The sequence below is a fragment of the Taudactylus pleione genome, unplaced genomic scaffold (assembly GCF_031769625.1).
Source record: "Taudactylus pleione unplaced genomic scaffold, aTauple2 ptg000329l, whole genome shotgun sequence".
Classification (NCBI taxonomy): domain Eukaryota; kingdom Metazoa; phylum Chordata; class Amphibia; order Anura; family Myobatrachidae; genus Taudactylus; species Taudactylus pleione.
The window spans coordinates 699,482-715,465 of NW_028284730.1; the positions used below are offsets into that span (position 1 = coordinate 699,482).

The 15,984-nt window shown below is 45.8% G+C and overlaps 1 protein-coding gene across 1 annotated transcript in view; it reads left to right on the plus strand.

The window, feature by feature from the left end:
* Positions 1-11,600, plus strand: part of FER1L5 (fer-1 like family member 5) — a 308,173-nt gene extending 296,573 nt beyond the window's left edge. Inside the window, exons 48-54 of the mRNA XM_088443273.1 lie at positions 2,535-2,630; positions 2,776-2,917; positions 5,377-5,476; positions 5,574-5,791; positions 7,917-8,026; positions 8,300-8,447; positions 11,445-11,600. Coding sequence (XP_088299399.1) covers positions 2,535-2,630; positions 2,776-2,917; positions 5,377-5,476; positions 5,574-5,791; positions 7,917-8,026; positions 8,300-8,447; positions 11,445-11,576 — 946 coding nt within the window. The 3' untranslated portion in view covers positions 11,577-11,600. The remainder of the gene's footprint in view (positions 1-2,534; positions 2,631-2,775; positions 2,918-5,376; positions 5,477-5,573; positions 5,792-7,916; positions 8,027-8,299; positions 8,448-11,444) is intronic.
* Positions 11,601-15,984: the final 4,384 nt, after the last annotated feature.

Consider the following 15,984-nt stretch of genomic DNA (forward strand, 5'->3'; position numbering starts at 1 on the left):
GCATCATTAGGCCCCACTCCCAATCGCGGCAATGCCACGTCCGTGGGGAAGAGGCGGGGATAACATGACAAATTGCATCATTTTAGCCCTGCCCCCTCTGTACAGACCTGCGATTCCCGGTATTATCTCCCTTTCCTGCTCACTTCACTAGGAAGTGGGCGGAATGCAAGAGATTCACCCACACTTCCGGGGTTGTGGGGGACTACCATAAAAATTGCGAGTCTCCCGCACCTTCTGTAAGAGTAGGCAAGTATGCCCGGCACCGTACACTGATCACACACATTGTTAGTTTTACTCTTCTTCTGCATTTTTAGATGTTTCTTTCTCTGGAACATGACTTTGCAACATAGTATATAGAAAAGAGCTATCCTCCATCATATCACACAGGAGTTCAAAAAACTTTAAATCACCTCCTTGCAACACATTAGTTTTCTTTCCACTGTAGACTTCAGTCCTGGATTTGTACCTCTTCAACCAGAGACTTAACACTTGCTGCAGGCAACTTGCTTCCTCTAGGAGCATGCTTCCCTTTGTGCCCCATATGTATCTGCACACAACATACACAGGAACAGCCATTCCCATTTTACTATATCACACTCCGTCTTCAGAAGCATTCTCAACACAACAAACCACTCCACTTGACACTGCATCCGTAGCACCACAACTACCAGCATGTATCACAGTAACTGTCCCAAGTTTACATATACAACAACTCCTGTCATGATATGGAGAACATTCACATTAGCTTTCCCAGTTTACAATCCAATAACTCTTACTGCTAGTTGAACTTATTTTAAGTGCTTCGAGTTTTCACTCGCTATTGGGCCCAAAATTTTTCTTAGAACTTTTAAAGTAATTGATGGAATTTAGTGAAATGTGACTGAGACAATACCTTGGTCTATGAGAAACATGAGGAAGTCATAGCAAGTGTTCACCATTAGCATCCAGGCCAGCTATCCATGCATGCACAAAGTGAAGGCCAGCTGTTCCCCACCCTAGTCTGCAGCGCAGTTCAAAATTCAAATAGGGAAACCACACCAACTGCCATTGAGGATGCCATTGAGGATGCCAGATGGTGTGGTTCCCCAATTTGAATTTTGGAATGCGCTGCGCCTCACCTCTGGAGCCACCACTGCTAGTCAGTAGGTATTCCTGCTGCTTAGAAGTATTGTTGAGGCATCCACATTCATCGTGTCTGTGTGCTACGTGCCGATATGAACCTATATTGTCTCAGTTTTCCAGTACGCATTGTTCAGCGGTGTACCGGTTCATATTGGCACGTAACACACAGACACGAGGTGTCCAGTGGCGTCACTCCCCACGGTGTCACCCGGTGCGGGGATAAGGGGCGTGGCCTCAAAGGACAATCCGCCGTGGTCCTGTATCTAATACTACGGGGAGGGGGTGGGGTGCTGACAGCCTTGTGTTGCAGTGCAGCACCTGGGTCCTTTCACTGTGGGGGAGTGTCAGCCCGCACCCCCATGTGACGCCTCTGGCTGTGTTAAATTTCACTAAATTACGTAAAATATTTTAAAAATTATAAGAAAATCTTTGGTGCTAATAGCGAGTGAAACACCCTGGTACTATATTAGATATATAGATCTATCTGTCTGTCTATCTATAAATATATATATATATAAAAAAAAAAAAAAGACAGAAATGTTTTTATAATCTCTGGTAGTGAAGGTTGCTTACAAGCACAGCTGATGCGCACCAGAAACACATTGGTTTTCCCTCGGAGTGCCTAGATGGTCATCCAGCGCACATCTGGGTACAAGCCTGCCCCCTGCGATTTTTCTGGGCACACTTCTGAGAGCAGAGGGACACTGTGTAAACACCTATCAAAGTTGAACTTAGTTCCAATCTTTTATTTATAAATACTAATGTTTTATACATAAACACTGCTTGGTATAGCCTTATTTATCGCCTTCATTTATCATCAGCATGTGGGGGCATCAGGGGTGATTTTATTATATTCGGCAAATAGATGTGTCTAACACTTTGTTACATTGCTTCCAGTGCATCTGGAAATTAGCCAGAACAGGACCATTAATAATCTATAAAAAGACCTAACAGATAGTATATAGGAATTTGCATCAGCTTAGAGCTAAGGACGTTTGTGGACTGGAAATGACCATTTACCTCTCTGCACAGAAAGACATAGACATACAATACATACATATGTGCCATCTCCACCCTTCTTTTCAATATTATCACTCCATAAATATTTTGTGTGCACTGCTCCCTATATAGGGACGTATGGGTACACCACTGCGTATTGTGCTATGGATACCTTGACTCTACCCAACACCTCCCCTCTGCCTGTGCTAACTCTACACAGACATTCTGCTATCTTACACCATAAACCCATTTGCCGTGATGGAAAATTCGGCACAGTTGCATGTGGGCTATCAAAAGATGCTTTTGCACTAAGCAGCTTCATAAATGACCTCCAGACAATAAGATGTACTCTTCAGTTATCAAACAAAAAAGTTGGACAAGTGTATTTCTCACTGGCCTCCTTCTCCTAATAGGTATGTTTTAAGATGCATTGTTTGGCAGACCCAGGATGTGGATCTTCAAGACACCAGTTTCTTTGGTGAAATGATGTCTGATATCTATGTAAAGGGGTAAGACAGTTTGAAAAAGTAATATTACAGTTTAAACTGACAAACATGCAGAACAAACAGCTGGGCACATGCACAATACACAATAGCATCTGCATGTGCCAGGACTGAAGGCTGTAACATGTATGGAATGGGTCTTTTTCTGCAGGTGGATTGATGGGATGGAGTGTGACAAACAACGTACAGATATCCACTATCGGTCACTAGACGGCACTGGTGTCTTCAACTGGAGATTCATCTTTAGTTTTGAGTACATTGATACAGAGCAAATGTGTGTCATTCAGAAAAGGGTACATAGAAATATATTTTCCGTGATAAAATATATGTTTGCAATTGAAGATGCGGTGTAAGGAACGAGAAATAGCCATATTATAAACAGCCAGGGAATATGCCGACGGGAGAATGCTACTGACATAATACCGACACTGTTGTAATGTTACTTAAAGAAATGTAACCGTTTTGGCAATATAACTTTAAACATGATGTTTTACGATCATGTTTAATGTTATACCGCCGACACGGTTAAATGTCCCCGTATGCTTATTCACTGCCGACAAAGTGAATGTCAATTTAAAGGTATCCCGTAAGGAAGATTTCCATTAGTGACACTACAGTGAACAGGGGCTGGCTGGCAACTTTAGCCTGGGGGGCAAATGCATGCAGGCGGCCCTGGCAGAGGAGTAGCGTGTAACCAGGGTGCCCGAAGAACGTGCCCCGTAAAGGTAAATTTAAAGATTAGGGGCAGCCCCCTGTCGTAGTGCCCATATGCAGTGGCCCCGTGTGCCACAGGAGAGAACACCCTTATGCAGGCCTCTAGTAGTGCCCCCAGTAGTGATCCCCCCTATGCAGTGCCCCTTGTGCTCCCAGTAGTAAGCCCCTTATATAGTGCCCCCAATAGTGGTACCCCCTATGCAGTGCCCCTTATATAGTGCCCCCAGTAGCAGTCCACCCCCCATGCAGTGCCCCCAATAGTGGTAACCCTTACGCAATGCCCCTTAAATAGTGGCCCCAGTTGTAGTCTCCCCCCTATGCAGTACCCCCAGTATTGCCCTTTATATAGAGCCCCCAGCAGTGGTCCCTCGATGCAGTGCCCCCAGTGGTAGTCCCCTCCCCCTATGTAGTGCCCCTAGTAGTAGTCCCCTCCCCTTGTAGTGCCCCTAGTAGTAGTCCCCTCCCCTTGTAGTGCCCCTAGTAGTAGTCCCCTCCCCTTGTAGTGCCCCTAGTAATAGTCCCCCCTTGTAGTGCCCCCAGTAGTAGTAGCCCCCCCTTGTAGTGCCCCCAGTAGTAGCCCCCCTTGTAGTGCCCCCAGTAGTAGTAGTCCCCCCCTTGTAGTGGCCGCAGTAGTAGTAGTCCCCCCCTTGTAGTGGCCGCAGTAGTAGTAGTCCCCCCCTTGTAGTGCCCCCAGTAGTAGTAGTCCCCCCCTTTGTAGTGCCCCCAGTAGTAGTAGTCCCCCCCTTTGTAGTGCCCCCAGTAGTAGTAGTCCCCCCCTTTGTAGTGCCCCCAATAGTAGTAGTCCCCCCCTTTGTAGTGCCCCCAGTAGTAGCCCCCCCCCCTTGTAGTGCCCCCAGTAGTAGTAGTCCCCCCCTTGTAGTGGCCGCAGTAGTAGTAGTCCCCCCCTTGTAGTGCCCCCAGTAGTAGTAGTCCCCCCCCTTTGTAGTGCCCCCAATAGTAGTAGTCCCCCCCTTTGTAGTGCCCCCAGTAGTAGCCCCCCCCTTGTAGTGCCCCCAGTAGTAGTAGTCCCCCCCTTGTAGTGGCTGCAGTAGTAGTAGTCCCCCCCTTGTAGTGCCCCCAGTAGTAGTAGTCCCCCCCTTTGTAGTGCCCCCAGTAGTAGCCCCCCCCCCTTGTAGTGCCCCCAGTAGCAATAGTCCCCCCTTGTAGTTCCCCCAGTAGTAGTAGTCCCCCCCGGTAGGCCCCAAACCCCCCCCCCCCCCCAGTAGAGAGAGACTTAATAAAAAAAAATAAAAAAAATCACTTACCTGAAACTCCCGTTCCTGGTCCCGCCGCTAACAGCTCCTCCGGCCGCTTTGAATGGGAGAGACGTCATTACTCATGACGTCTCTCCCATTACCCACTGCGGGAACCAGAAGATGGCAGTGGGAGCAGCAGCAGCCGCTGAGAGTCTGACAGACTCTCAGCGGCTGCTGATTACAGCAAACACATAGCTGCCGGAGCCGGCTGTGTGTTTGTGCTGTGTATCGCTGACCGGACTCCGTCCAGTCAGCGCTACACACGCGGTGCAGTCTGTGTCACAGTGACACAGACTGCCCGCGGCCCGTATGACGCTGCGGCCCGGGGGGCACATAGCACCCTGCCCCCCGGCCCAGCCCGCCACTGACAGTGAAGGAGGTCTATGGAGAATAATTTATCCAAGACATGGTAGCCAATGCAGGATGTTTACAACACAACTCATACTAGGTCCCCCTGCACTACACTATCCTTCCATATCATACATTGCTCATTCGCACAGTATAAGCTGGGGGCAGAGGCAGAGTTGTAAGTAAAATGAGAGTACATAGTTCTAAATAAATGTGCTCTGCAAATTACCGTATTTCCACACATACGCAGACCTGTAGGCATCAGTAGATGAGTACCCCTCTGCAGCGGCAGCACATGTGCCTGGTTTACAACTGGTCGTCATTATTATCATCATCAGACATGTACATTCACTTCTGCAACACGCCCAGGATGTCTGAGTATGGAAACAAAGCAGATCTAATGACATCCTTTATTCCTGTGTCCACCATTCCAGGATCACCTCTGGAGCTTGGATAAGAATGCCATGTACCTGCCACCAAAACTCATCATCCAAGTCTGGGACAATGACAAATTTTCAGCTGATGACTTCTTGGGTAATTTGTCAACCATGATTCAAAACCAGACTGGGGGCGGAGGGGGTAATAAATATGTTATCCAGGTTTCTAAATAGATTCTCTTTCTCTCCAAAAGGTGTGCTAGAGCTTAACCTGACCCATGCCCCCCGCCCTGCTCGCTGTCCTGAGAACTGTACTCTGAGTACAATGAAAGGGTTGGACACAAGATGGGGCTTTCTGCCATACCTGTTTCCGAGCCTGTCCCGCCCCTGCTTCTTTTCTCTCTTCAAGCAGAAGTCTGTAAGAGGCTGGTGGCCTTGTGTGTCCCTGCAAAGCAGAGAACCCCGGCTTTCGGTATGCTAGACATAGCTGTATCACTGGGAGCCTTGTAGAACAGGTTTATGTTGCCTGCCATGCGCATTACTTCTAATTTGATACACACAAAATTAAAGCCACATACTAACCCAGACACTAAACACCTGCAAAGCTTGTCCAGAACTATGCCTTCAATATGCAGTCTATATATAACTATTTATTAGAGATGAGCTGTTCGGTTTTGGATCAGATCTTCCCTCTAAGTTTGGACCAGAACGAGGCAAAAAGTAATCTGTGCCGAAAAGTCCATGAAAGATGACGTTTTGCTTTGCTTGGTGGGAAGATCAGAGTCAAAACCGAACCACTCAGCTCTATTTATTATTTATGTCTCTCTGAGATGAGCATTTACACCACTTTCTGCCTGGCACTGTATAATGCAGCTCATATAAGGAGGGGATAAAGTCCCATCCTTGTAAAATAGTTCATGGCAAAGTATAATTCCACCAAAAAATACACATCATTTCCCTCATTAACAGAGCTGTGGGGGTCCTATGGGCACTGAGAGGTAGTACAAACTTCCAATACTGCATGACCTCGCCCCCTTCAGCAGGTGGCACAGCATGTAAAAAGAGCCCAGTATTCCAAACAGCCCACAACCTCACTCATTTGACCATACCCATTGTAACATAGCATGGGATACATTTTGTGACGGCTGCTTGTCTCAGCCGATAACCGCCAGCAGGAGAGATGCCCACAGTGCTCTGGTGGTTTATAAAATGGCTGCGAGCTGAGCATATCTGCTGCTCCATCACCAGTCCACTCGGGCCTGCGGGAGCCGAGACCCTACCACAGGCCGCTCACACAAGTTGTGGGTAGTCACCCACAGCTTTGCGAGCGGGCTGAAGAAAAAAAAAAAAAAAACCCGCCCATCAGACCTGCGAGCTGCCTCCGGCAGCGAGCGGGTCTGAATCAGGCCCTAATTACACCTTAACACAGAGGGCCTGATTCAGAGACGGACGCTAATGCGATTGCAGCTGCAATTTGATACTTGCCAAAGCATAGGGACACCCATCTGCGTCCTATGTTGCGCACGCCCGTGTAACAGCGTTTAAACAGTCAGACACACCTGCGTTTTCTAACCCCTCCCATTACCTCCCCAAACAGTGACTTCCTGTCACTCACTATGTGGGCAGATCCTGTGCAATGGCAAACGATTGCTCGATCTGCGTCGAAAAAAATAAAATAAATAAATATCGGCATTGCGTACATCTCTGAATCAGGCCCTGAGTTGGGATTACATAAGCTAAGTGTAAATACAAATTAATACTGGCCTATTTTACGGTGCTCCTGCCAAACCAGCAGTTGACCCGACTTCTGCAGCAATCAGTGAAGGCTGCGGCGTGTTGTCAATGTATAAAAGATAATAACAAGCTGATAATAACACCTGTTTGGTTGGAGTGAGCACAGCCTCTACTGACCACAGAAATGGAGGATTCCCAGATTCCAAGTAAGTAATATTGGGCCTGAATCAGAGCTGTACGCTAATGCAAATGCACTTGCAAAGTTTGCCACTTGGCAATTGCTAAAATATGCTAATGCATCAGCCGGCAGAATTTGTATGGAGACGCCCACCGGAGCCCTCGTAGCTGCCCACAACTACATACACAAACGCGGCATTGCATGCAGATTCTCATAACATCAACTCCTCGAGTGAGTCTATGGTCACTCAGAGTGGACGTGGTAATTGAGACGCTGGAGCTTTGTTCTCTGTGTACGTGATCGCAGACGCTGGCTAGTACATGCCCAGGAAACTACCCTGGCACCCAGCGTTTTTGCCGGCACTCCCTGTAACCAGCAATAATATGGTCTCGTCTCTTCCTGTTAGACAACTGAGCGTGAATCATCACAGCGAGCGTGATCACAATTTATCCGCAGCACGTGCACAATGCATCTGTGACATGCGCAAATCACCAATAATCGCTCAACTGCGAGAACATCAAAATAGCGTTCAGTTCTCAATCAGGCCCAGTGTTCATTATGTTTCATTTAAAGAACCCCATCCAAATGTGATTAATCAGTTTTGGGTGGAGTTATCATTTATTAACATACAGTATGTTCAAATGATGGCATCTATTATTATTAATAAGCTACAGTTGTCCTTTAGGGTAAAGTTGAGCTCAGTTTAATGCTGGTAACGGAGAAAGAAGCTGAGGAGTGTCCAGCTGGGAAGGGACAAGAAGAGCCCAATATTAACCCAAAGCTGAATCCACCCATGTAAGTATTTAATGATGAGAAATCCTACATAATAGAAATGTACATACTTCAAAAGGTCAGTTTTGTAACTTACAATACCATAAAATGACATCATAGAATATGTGTAGGTACATCATGGCATTGTCTAACAATGTTTTAGCGAATTATTGGTTTGGCTCACTAACTTCTAAATCGTATTCCTGGTGTAGGCCTTCTCATACTTATACACTCCTTCAGCTTTCTATCCCATGTATAGAATGTGTCCCAAACCTGATAATTCCCTCTATTCCCTAGACGGCAGGACACGTCATTCCTTTGGTTTACGGCTCCACTTAAGGGCTTGCGATACATACTATGGCGGAAATATCGCTGCAGATTCCTGTGTGCCATGTTCTTGCTTCTGGTTCTATTGCTGATTGCTGCTTTCATCTATTCTTCATCGGTGAGTTGCTCAAATGTGAGATATAAAAAAAAACAGTTTATTAAATTTAGGATTCTGGTTTTAAAGCAGCGATTTATTTTAAAAGCATTGGGACTGATCCTGAGTCGGGTGCAAAGTAGCTGTGTTTGCGAGTAGCCGCCGAAGGCAGATTCACTACCTTATGATAATGAGAGTATCCATGGGGCTAGTGTGAGAATCCGTACGGCTTCAAGCGGTAAGCCGCTCTTTTTCCATACACAGACGCAATGTCAATGTCCAGTTGCTGCCCAGAAATGCCCAGCGATGATCCGAGATGTGTAAAATAGCTTCTGCACATGCAGTTTGCCAACATTTGCTATTTGCGGCCGTGAAAGGAGCCGTGTCCAATTCAGAATCAGCCTCAGTATACACTAATTATCATATAAAATCCTAGTAATCGCCTTGCTCCTCCCCAGTGCATCGCTCTGCACTGCCTGCATTTAGCTCCAAGGTCTCATAGCTATGTCTTATCTCTGCCTCAGAGCAGCTGCTCACCCTTTACAGCTCCATATGGGCAGAATGCAGCTCCCCAGTTACTCTGAGGATTCAGCTAGAGATGGGGCTACAGCTGCTGTCATGGTATCCAACAGAAAGCTACCTGCGGACTTGTTATTACAGGCTTCATCCCTGTGGCGGAACAAGGCCCCATAGCAAAATTAGGATGAGGCTTAGGAGGGTGACTCGGCATTGCTGGCTCCCACTTGCTTCCAGACCCACATCAGCCACTCTCCCTGCAGTGATAGTGCTGCCTTCTATTAGCGACTTCAGAGGCTGCTGGGGAGTGGTGAGTGAAAATCGGGAGTCCTGAAAACATTACACATTCTGTGCATAACCTGGACTTTTCTCTCAATGGACGGGATGCATGACAGATCGCCATTTGCATGCGATGCATCCTGCAACTCTTCGAATGCATGCCAGCATTCATTACACCGGTATGCATGTAGAAAAACACCAAATAAGAGCTTTCCTTTGTGAGTGAGGGACTTCCGAGTCTATGAAAGATGCGGGCGCCACGGTGGATCCCATTGGATCCCTTTCACATCTCTTTACGAATAGAAGCCCAAAATTTTCTATGGGGTAACACTATCTGAAGGCGCTACCCACCACATCCGATGCATTCTGGGGCTTGGTGCATATGAGAAATGCGGTCAAACACCCTCAAACTGCGTTTGAGGGTTTGACCGCATTTCTGACATTGCTGCATCCTGCCCATTGATTGGTTATGTGGAGGAAATATCCAAGTTGAAAGGATAATCTATTAGGTTTCTAAAAAGGGTGTATTCACTACAAAAGAAGGATTTTCTTTTCCCTTTATGTTGATGGAGCTGCCAATGCGTACTGCAAAACACCTTGGTTTTAAATTGAAGCAGTAGGATGGTAAAGGCGCTCAGCAACCAAGGAGAAAGCCAGGGTGTGCAGCGTGGCAGCACAATATAAAGAGCTGCTCTGTGCAGAGCTTTACGCGTCACATCAAAGTCAAAATATTGATTCATTTTGCATAATTAATGGCTCAAATGAATCATGGGGATGGGTACAGGATGCCGGCAGCCGGCATCCCGACCGGGTTAGAATACATACACTTGTCGGTTAGTACTCTGTTCCTCCCCCTCTCCTTTCCCTGACCCTCCCTCCCAGAATCCCATTAAAAGTGTAGGATGAAACCCAAATATTACCAGCTCCGAGCTGCGGCAAAGCTGAAACACGTTGTCAGTGTTGAAATGGCCATGCACCCTCTATATGAAATATAGCACCAACCAAAAAGAGCCTTCCTCTTATTCTATTACAGAGATTTGGCTTCACAAACTGAAATCTCATTTCTCCACTGCTTCACACAATGAGGCATGTTGGGTGCCCTCTCCTACCTTACTAGGAACCTCAGACACTCTACCCCACACCTCCCTTCCAGACGTGCACACCTTCCTCTATAAGCTGTGTGCTTTGGCAGAAATCTAGGTGCCCTTACATACATGTATTAGCTGTGTGAGTGGGGAATCCTCCCCTCTCCACTGTTAGAGGTTGTAATCCAGATAGTTTTGCTGCCTTTATAGAGGAATTCAGAAGCTTTTTTTCTGGCAGACATAAAATATGGGCAATTCTTCTGGTTGCAGGTTAAACCAAATCGATATATGAAAAACTTAGGGCTTCATTCAGAGCCGCTCGTAAGCGGCCGCTCGTTCGTTCCAAGCGATGTTCGCACAACTGCGCATGCGTACGGATCGTAATACGCATGCGCGAACCAGTCTGTGCGGCCGAAAATCGTTTGTTCGCTAAATAGCGAATGCCTGCTATTTTGAGTGACAGGAGGAGGCGTATGTGGGTGGTAACAGGGGAAGGTGCTTGAAAACGGGGAATGGAGATCAGAACACAGGCGTGCTTAAAGGTCAAAACGGGCGTTTTATGGGTGTGCATAATTAATACAGCAGCGTCATTGCCCACGTCACTTGTTTTTTTTTAAGTCAGAACTGTTTGCAACATTGCGGTAGGAAAAACCAACCACAAGAATAGCGAGCAGTTCATACACCGTTCGATGTACTCGATTAATCTAATAAATAGTGGACATGACGAATGATGCGAGCGGCCAGGGGGCGTTTATTTCAAAATTACGACTGCAAGTTTTGTTCGCTCGTTCAGACCTAGAGGCGCCAACAGACCGCAAAGAGCGAACGGTTCATTTGAAAAGCCACCCCTATTTTCTGAACGAACGACCGCAAATAGCGTCCGGCTCTGAATCAGGCCCTTAGTCCAGTCCAACAATAGTGGAATAAAAGTCTATTTATTATCTAAAAAGGTCAAAAAATGGTCTCAATGTCTCTTTATCACAGTATAGAACATGTTTAGTAACTAATCCATAGCTACCTTTACACTGCGCAGCAGATGATTTTTGTCTTGTAAATGACCTTCCGTTAATGCTTTCCTGACCTGATGGTAGCAGTGGTTACTGAAATATATACTGAAAATATTTTTCCTATTCTCATGTAGGGCTACCTCTCCATGAAATTAATCAAGCCTATGAGTAATGAGATCATCTTGCCATGGAGTTATATTGGCCGTAGCGGTGGTGACAGTAGCAGCATTAGCCACCAAAACAGTAATGACCTGCAATATCTGTGATAGCCTGAACAAGATCATACGTTCCCTCTGACACAAAGAAATAAAGTACTTTTACTTAAAATATATGCTTTGCTTCCCATCAATTACAATAGTTACTATTATATAAATTATAATAGAAATTAATGCACACCAGATTTCCTTCCTATAAACACAGTGGACACTGAGCCTGATCAGAGATGGTTGATAATGCGGCCACTCACAATAGCAGTTGCAGGAATATGCAAATGCTAATCTCAGTCTTCTCTTTGTGCTCCATGGGCCGATGGAGTGTACGAGCGCTGAGACGCCTACTATCAGATTGCATGGTCTGTGCATTTGTCATGGAGATTGTAAATACAGGTCGCACCATCAACATTTGTGGTAGCCTAGGGTCGACTTTAGCTACTTTCCTCTAATACAACTAAACATGGCCTCTGAGGGGGATGTGGTCAGGAAGCAGACAGTCTAAATACCGACCACCGGCTTCCCGACTTTCTAATCCCGGCGTGGTACTAATGACAGGCGTTGAAATCCCGAAGCCTGTCAATAGACCGATGCCGGGCGAGGACAGCCGCGGAGGGAGAGGGTTAGGTTAGGGGGCTCCCGTGGGGGGGGGGGACTTAGGGTTAGGCATCCCTCCGGGGAGATTAGGTTAGGGGAAGGGGGGTTAGGGTTAGGCACCCCCGGGGGAGGTTAGGGTTAGGCTGCGGGGAAGGGGCGGTTAGGTTTAGGCACTTGGGGAGGTTAGGCACCCCCAAGGGAGGGTTAGAATAGGGTTAGTTACTGCTTACATTTTAACGTTCGGGATCTTCAACCCTGCCGGGCTTCTGCTGTCGGCCGGCGGTAATACCTACTACACCCCTCTGAGGCAATGGATTGTGATTGGGAATACAGCAGGGTTATTCTATGTAACTCACGTTACATTTCATGTTAATCTTTAGAAGTTTAAATGCACCATACACAAAAATGAAATTGAAATTCAACTTTTTGAAAATATGACAATAATATATGGGGTAGGTAGTCATAATGAAAGCTTGGTAGCAGAAAAAAAATGTACACTCTTGGTAGTTCAATGTTATGGTTTATATGCGAGACTCGTGTTACAACAGAATGGACACAGGAACTGAGGGAACTTATATATTTATTTAAACCTGCTCTCCTAATTATTATTACAACATGATTGTTATACTATACACTTATAGACCCAAAACTTATTGACAGACAAACAAAAGTTTGAATGTTAACCAAACTGTGCTTAAAATCAAATTTGACATGTGACTCATGTTACATACGAATGTAACTCATGTTACATTTCTGTCCCCAGTCAAAGGGTTCTGATACAAATTACTCAAACCTGTAGAATCCACGTGAATTAATCAATGTAGGCCTGTTTATCTTCCTGATTTACTGTGACGATGTATAAAATGTTTCATCTGGTGATGATAGCCATTTCCAGTTGCTGCCAGCTTGCTCCATTGTGCTCACTAAGTATTCACCATCTCTGATGTTCTTGATCTCACCTGGGGTAACTCTTTCCATCATATTCAACATAGAACAAGTCACCGTTAACTGCATCTTCTGAAGTCACTGTAACAGTTACATTAAGTTCATCAGTAGAATGAAAATAAGTTGAAAATGTCTCGTCATCTGCTGTGATACAATTTAATTTTCATGTATTGTGTCCTGTATTTCATGGAATGAACCAGCAGTGTTCACAGATGCCCCTTAACACTCCCAAAACACGCCCATGACACGGCCCCTACTTGCGATCACTTTAGGTAACCTCCCAGTCTCCACACTGACGCGCCCAGGGATCACAAACTTCTTTTCAAGTGTTAGCACTGTCGTTCCCAATTGCAAAGGTTATCATACACATTGGTTCACGCCTGCGCAGTGAGGGATTTCTGGACTTTTCGCACATGCGCAGTAGCAGAACATCCCTCAACTGCGTAAATATCAGCACTGCTTCTGTCCTGCCCCTCACTATGTGCCTGACAAATTTGGAGCAAACAATACTCTATCTTCCAAGGAACTTGTATGAATGTACACAGATACGTGCGTATGAACGAGTGTGAGGGGTAAAACTGTAAATATAAACAATAAAAGGGCAATTACAATATGTACATGGAAATGCAAGGCAAACATATACATTGCATATTCCATGTTAACAGCATGAAGTAATACAGTATGCAAGGTATAGGCTGCAGTGTGACATAGTACAGTTAACATACATAACTAGCTAAGCAGATCTATGATTGCACAGTTAAAGCTTAGAAACTCACCATCGGATGCTATACCAGGGTTGAGCATATGAGATGTCTGCCTGGAACCAGGTGAAAATAAGAAATGGCTGCTTACAGCTCCTTAGCCCAGAATGCATTGCTAGACTGCTAAGGCATGTTAGGAGGGACAAAATGGATCAGATTTAAGATGCTGCTGTCCTGCCCACTAGGTGGGGCTGCTAATATGAATTAATGTAACATAAACCCTATGCTGAAGGCATGACAGCCTCCATCTCTGAATCAGGCACACTGCAAACTATATTGAATGGCTTATTATATAGCAATAGTGGATACCATTTAATATATCTCAAATGTTGCCTTTATAGATTTGAAAAAGTAAACTTCTATTTTAGATGTAATGACCCTTTAAATCAGCGATTGCCAGCCCTTATGTACGACATGTCACAGTGCTATGCTGGGTGCATCAGAGGAACTTTGGTGTGATAGGTTACATTTGGGCCACAATTAATACAGATGATAAAGATATATCTCAGTTTCTTAAAAAAAAATGTATGTTTCTGTTTTTTCCTGTTTTTACCATAGTAGTGTCACATAAAATGATTGATAAGGTGGATGTGTTACATGATACGTACAGACGTTGGAGATTGAGGCAGCAACAATGGGAAAATGAGTGCTACAAGACATTAGTCACAGAAGGCATTAGAATGGTCATACTATGCTCTACCAGGCTTTAATCCAGACACATCCATATTAATATTACTTTATATTAGAGAGTATTACAGCCATAATACACTTTACCTAGCATTGTTACTGGTGTATTATATTGTAATGGCCCTTATTACTTTAATATTTCTTGTTAACTAGCATTATTATATACTTCCTGCATCAAAAGTGGATCTTCCCCCAATTCAAAATTGGTTGCATCTATGCTGCCGCACCACCTCCATCCATCTGCTTGTTAAACGAGCTCCATCATCACTATCAGCACCTGGCGTGAGGGAGTTGTCTGCAATCAAACAGCGCTTTCTGCATAGGGGTGGGTATGGATTGCCAGCAGTCGGGATGCTGCTGGTCAGAATACTGATAGCGGCATCCCAACAGTCAGAATCTCGACACCCATAGGCAAGTATGCTAGCACTAACCCCTCCCCGTTGCCTAAGCCTAACCTCCCCCCCCTAGTGCCTAAGCCTAACCTCCCACTCCCCTCCTTCCCCGATGCCCAAACCTAACCTTCCACTCCCCTCCCTCCCCGATGCCTAAACCTAACCTCCCCACACCCTAACCCTCCCCCCTCACCTACCCTAAACCTAACCCCGCACCTTAATCCCCCCCCCCCAACTGCCGATACTTACCTTTGGGATGTCGGCGGTCGGGATACTGGTGCTGGGATCCCGACGCTGTGGGGATTTCATCGCCAGTATTTAGACTGACCACATCCCGCACGCCATGATGCAGACTACATCCCCTCTGCATATACTCAATTACATGTAATCTGTTTGGTTGTATGCGCAGTGTGAAATGCAGCTGTGAGTCAGGCCCAGAGAGCGCATACAAACTCAGCACAGATACAGTCTTCAGCTCCCTTTTCATCGCCACCCCCACCGAGTGTAGTGTGTGCGACGGGGACCTGAACCAGTTAGAAGTGTCACACTGATTCTAGCTGTTTACCAGGACAGGCTCTTATCAAAGCCCATCTCCTGGCAGTAAATGTGCCTAAAGATATATTTTTCAAACCCACATTAAAAATGCAGTTTGTGATAAATTTGACCATAAATAAGGCCATTAGTCTTTAGTGTAAGATTTTAATAATCATACAAGTTATTATTTACAATTATAAATGGTATCCCGAAAGTGTTGATTATTACACGTAACTTGTTATTGTTCTTTGAACAATAGTTCCAGTCAGCTCATCCCATGACACAGGATGTGCCTAATTATTGGCTTCATCAGATCTGCAACACCCACAGACCGATGCATGTAAGTTGGGCAATGCCACGCTGCCCAGGTCTGCACAGAGCAAATCACATCCTGCCTGCGGGCTGGCCGCATACACTGTCACACAGACAGACAGCCCAGAGCGCGTGTGTACTTCCCAAACAAACAGTCCCGCTGGTGCCCTCTAGTGCTCGCTCCCTGCAGTTGTCTTATAACGTTAGGCAATGTGACCAATCACCGAGCAGGAAGTC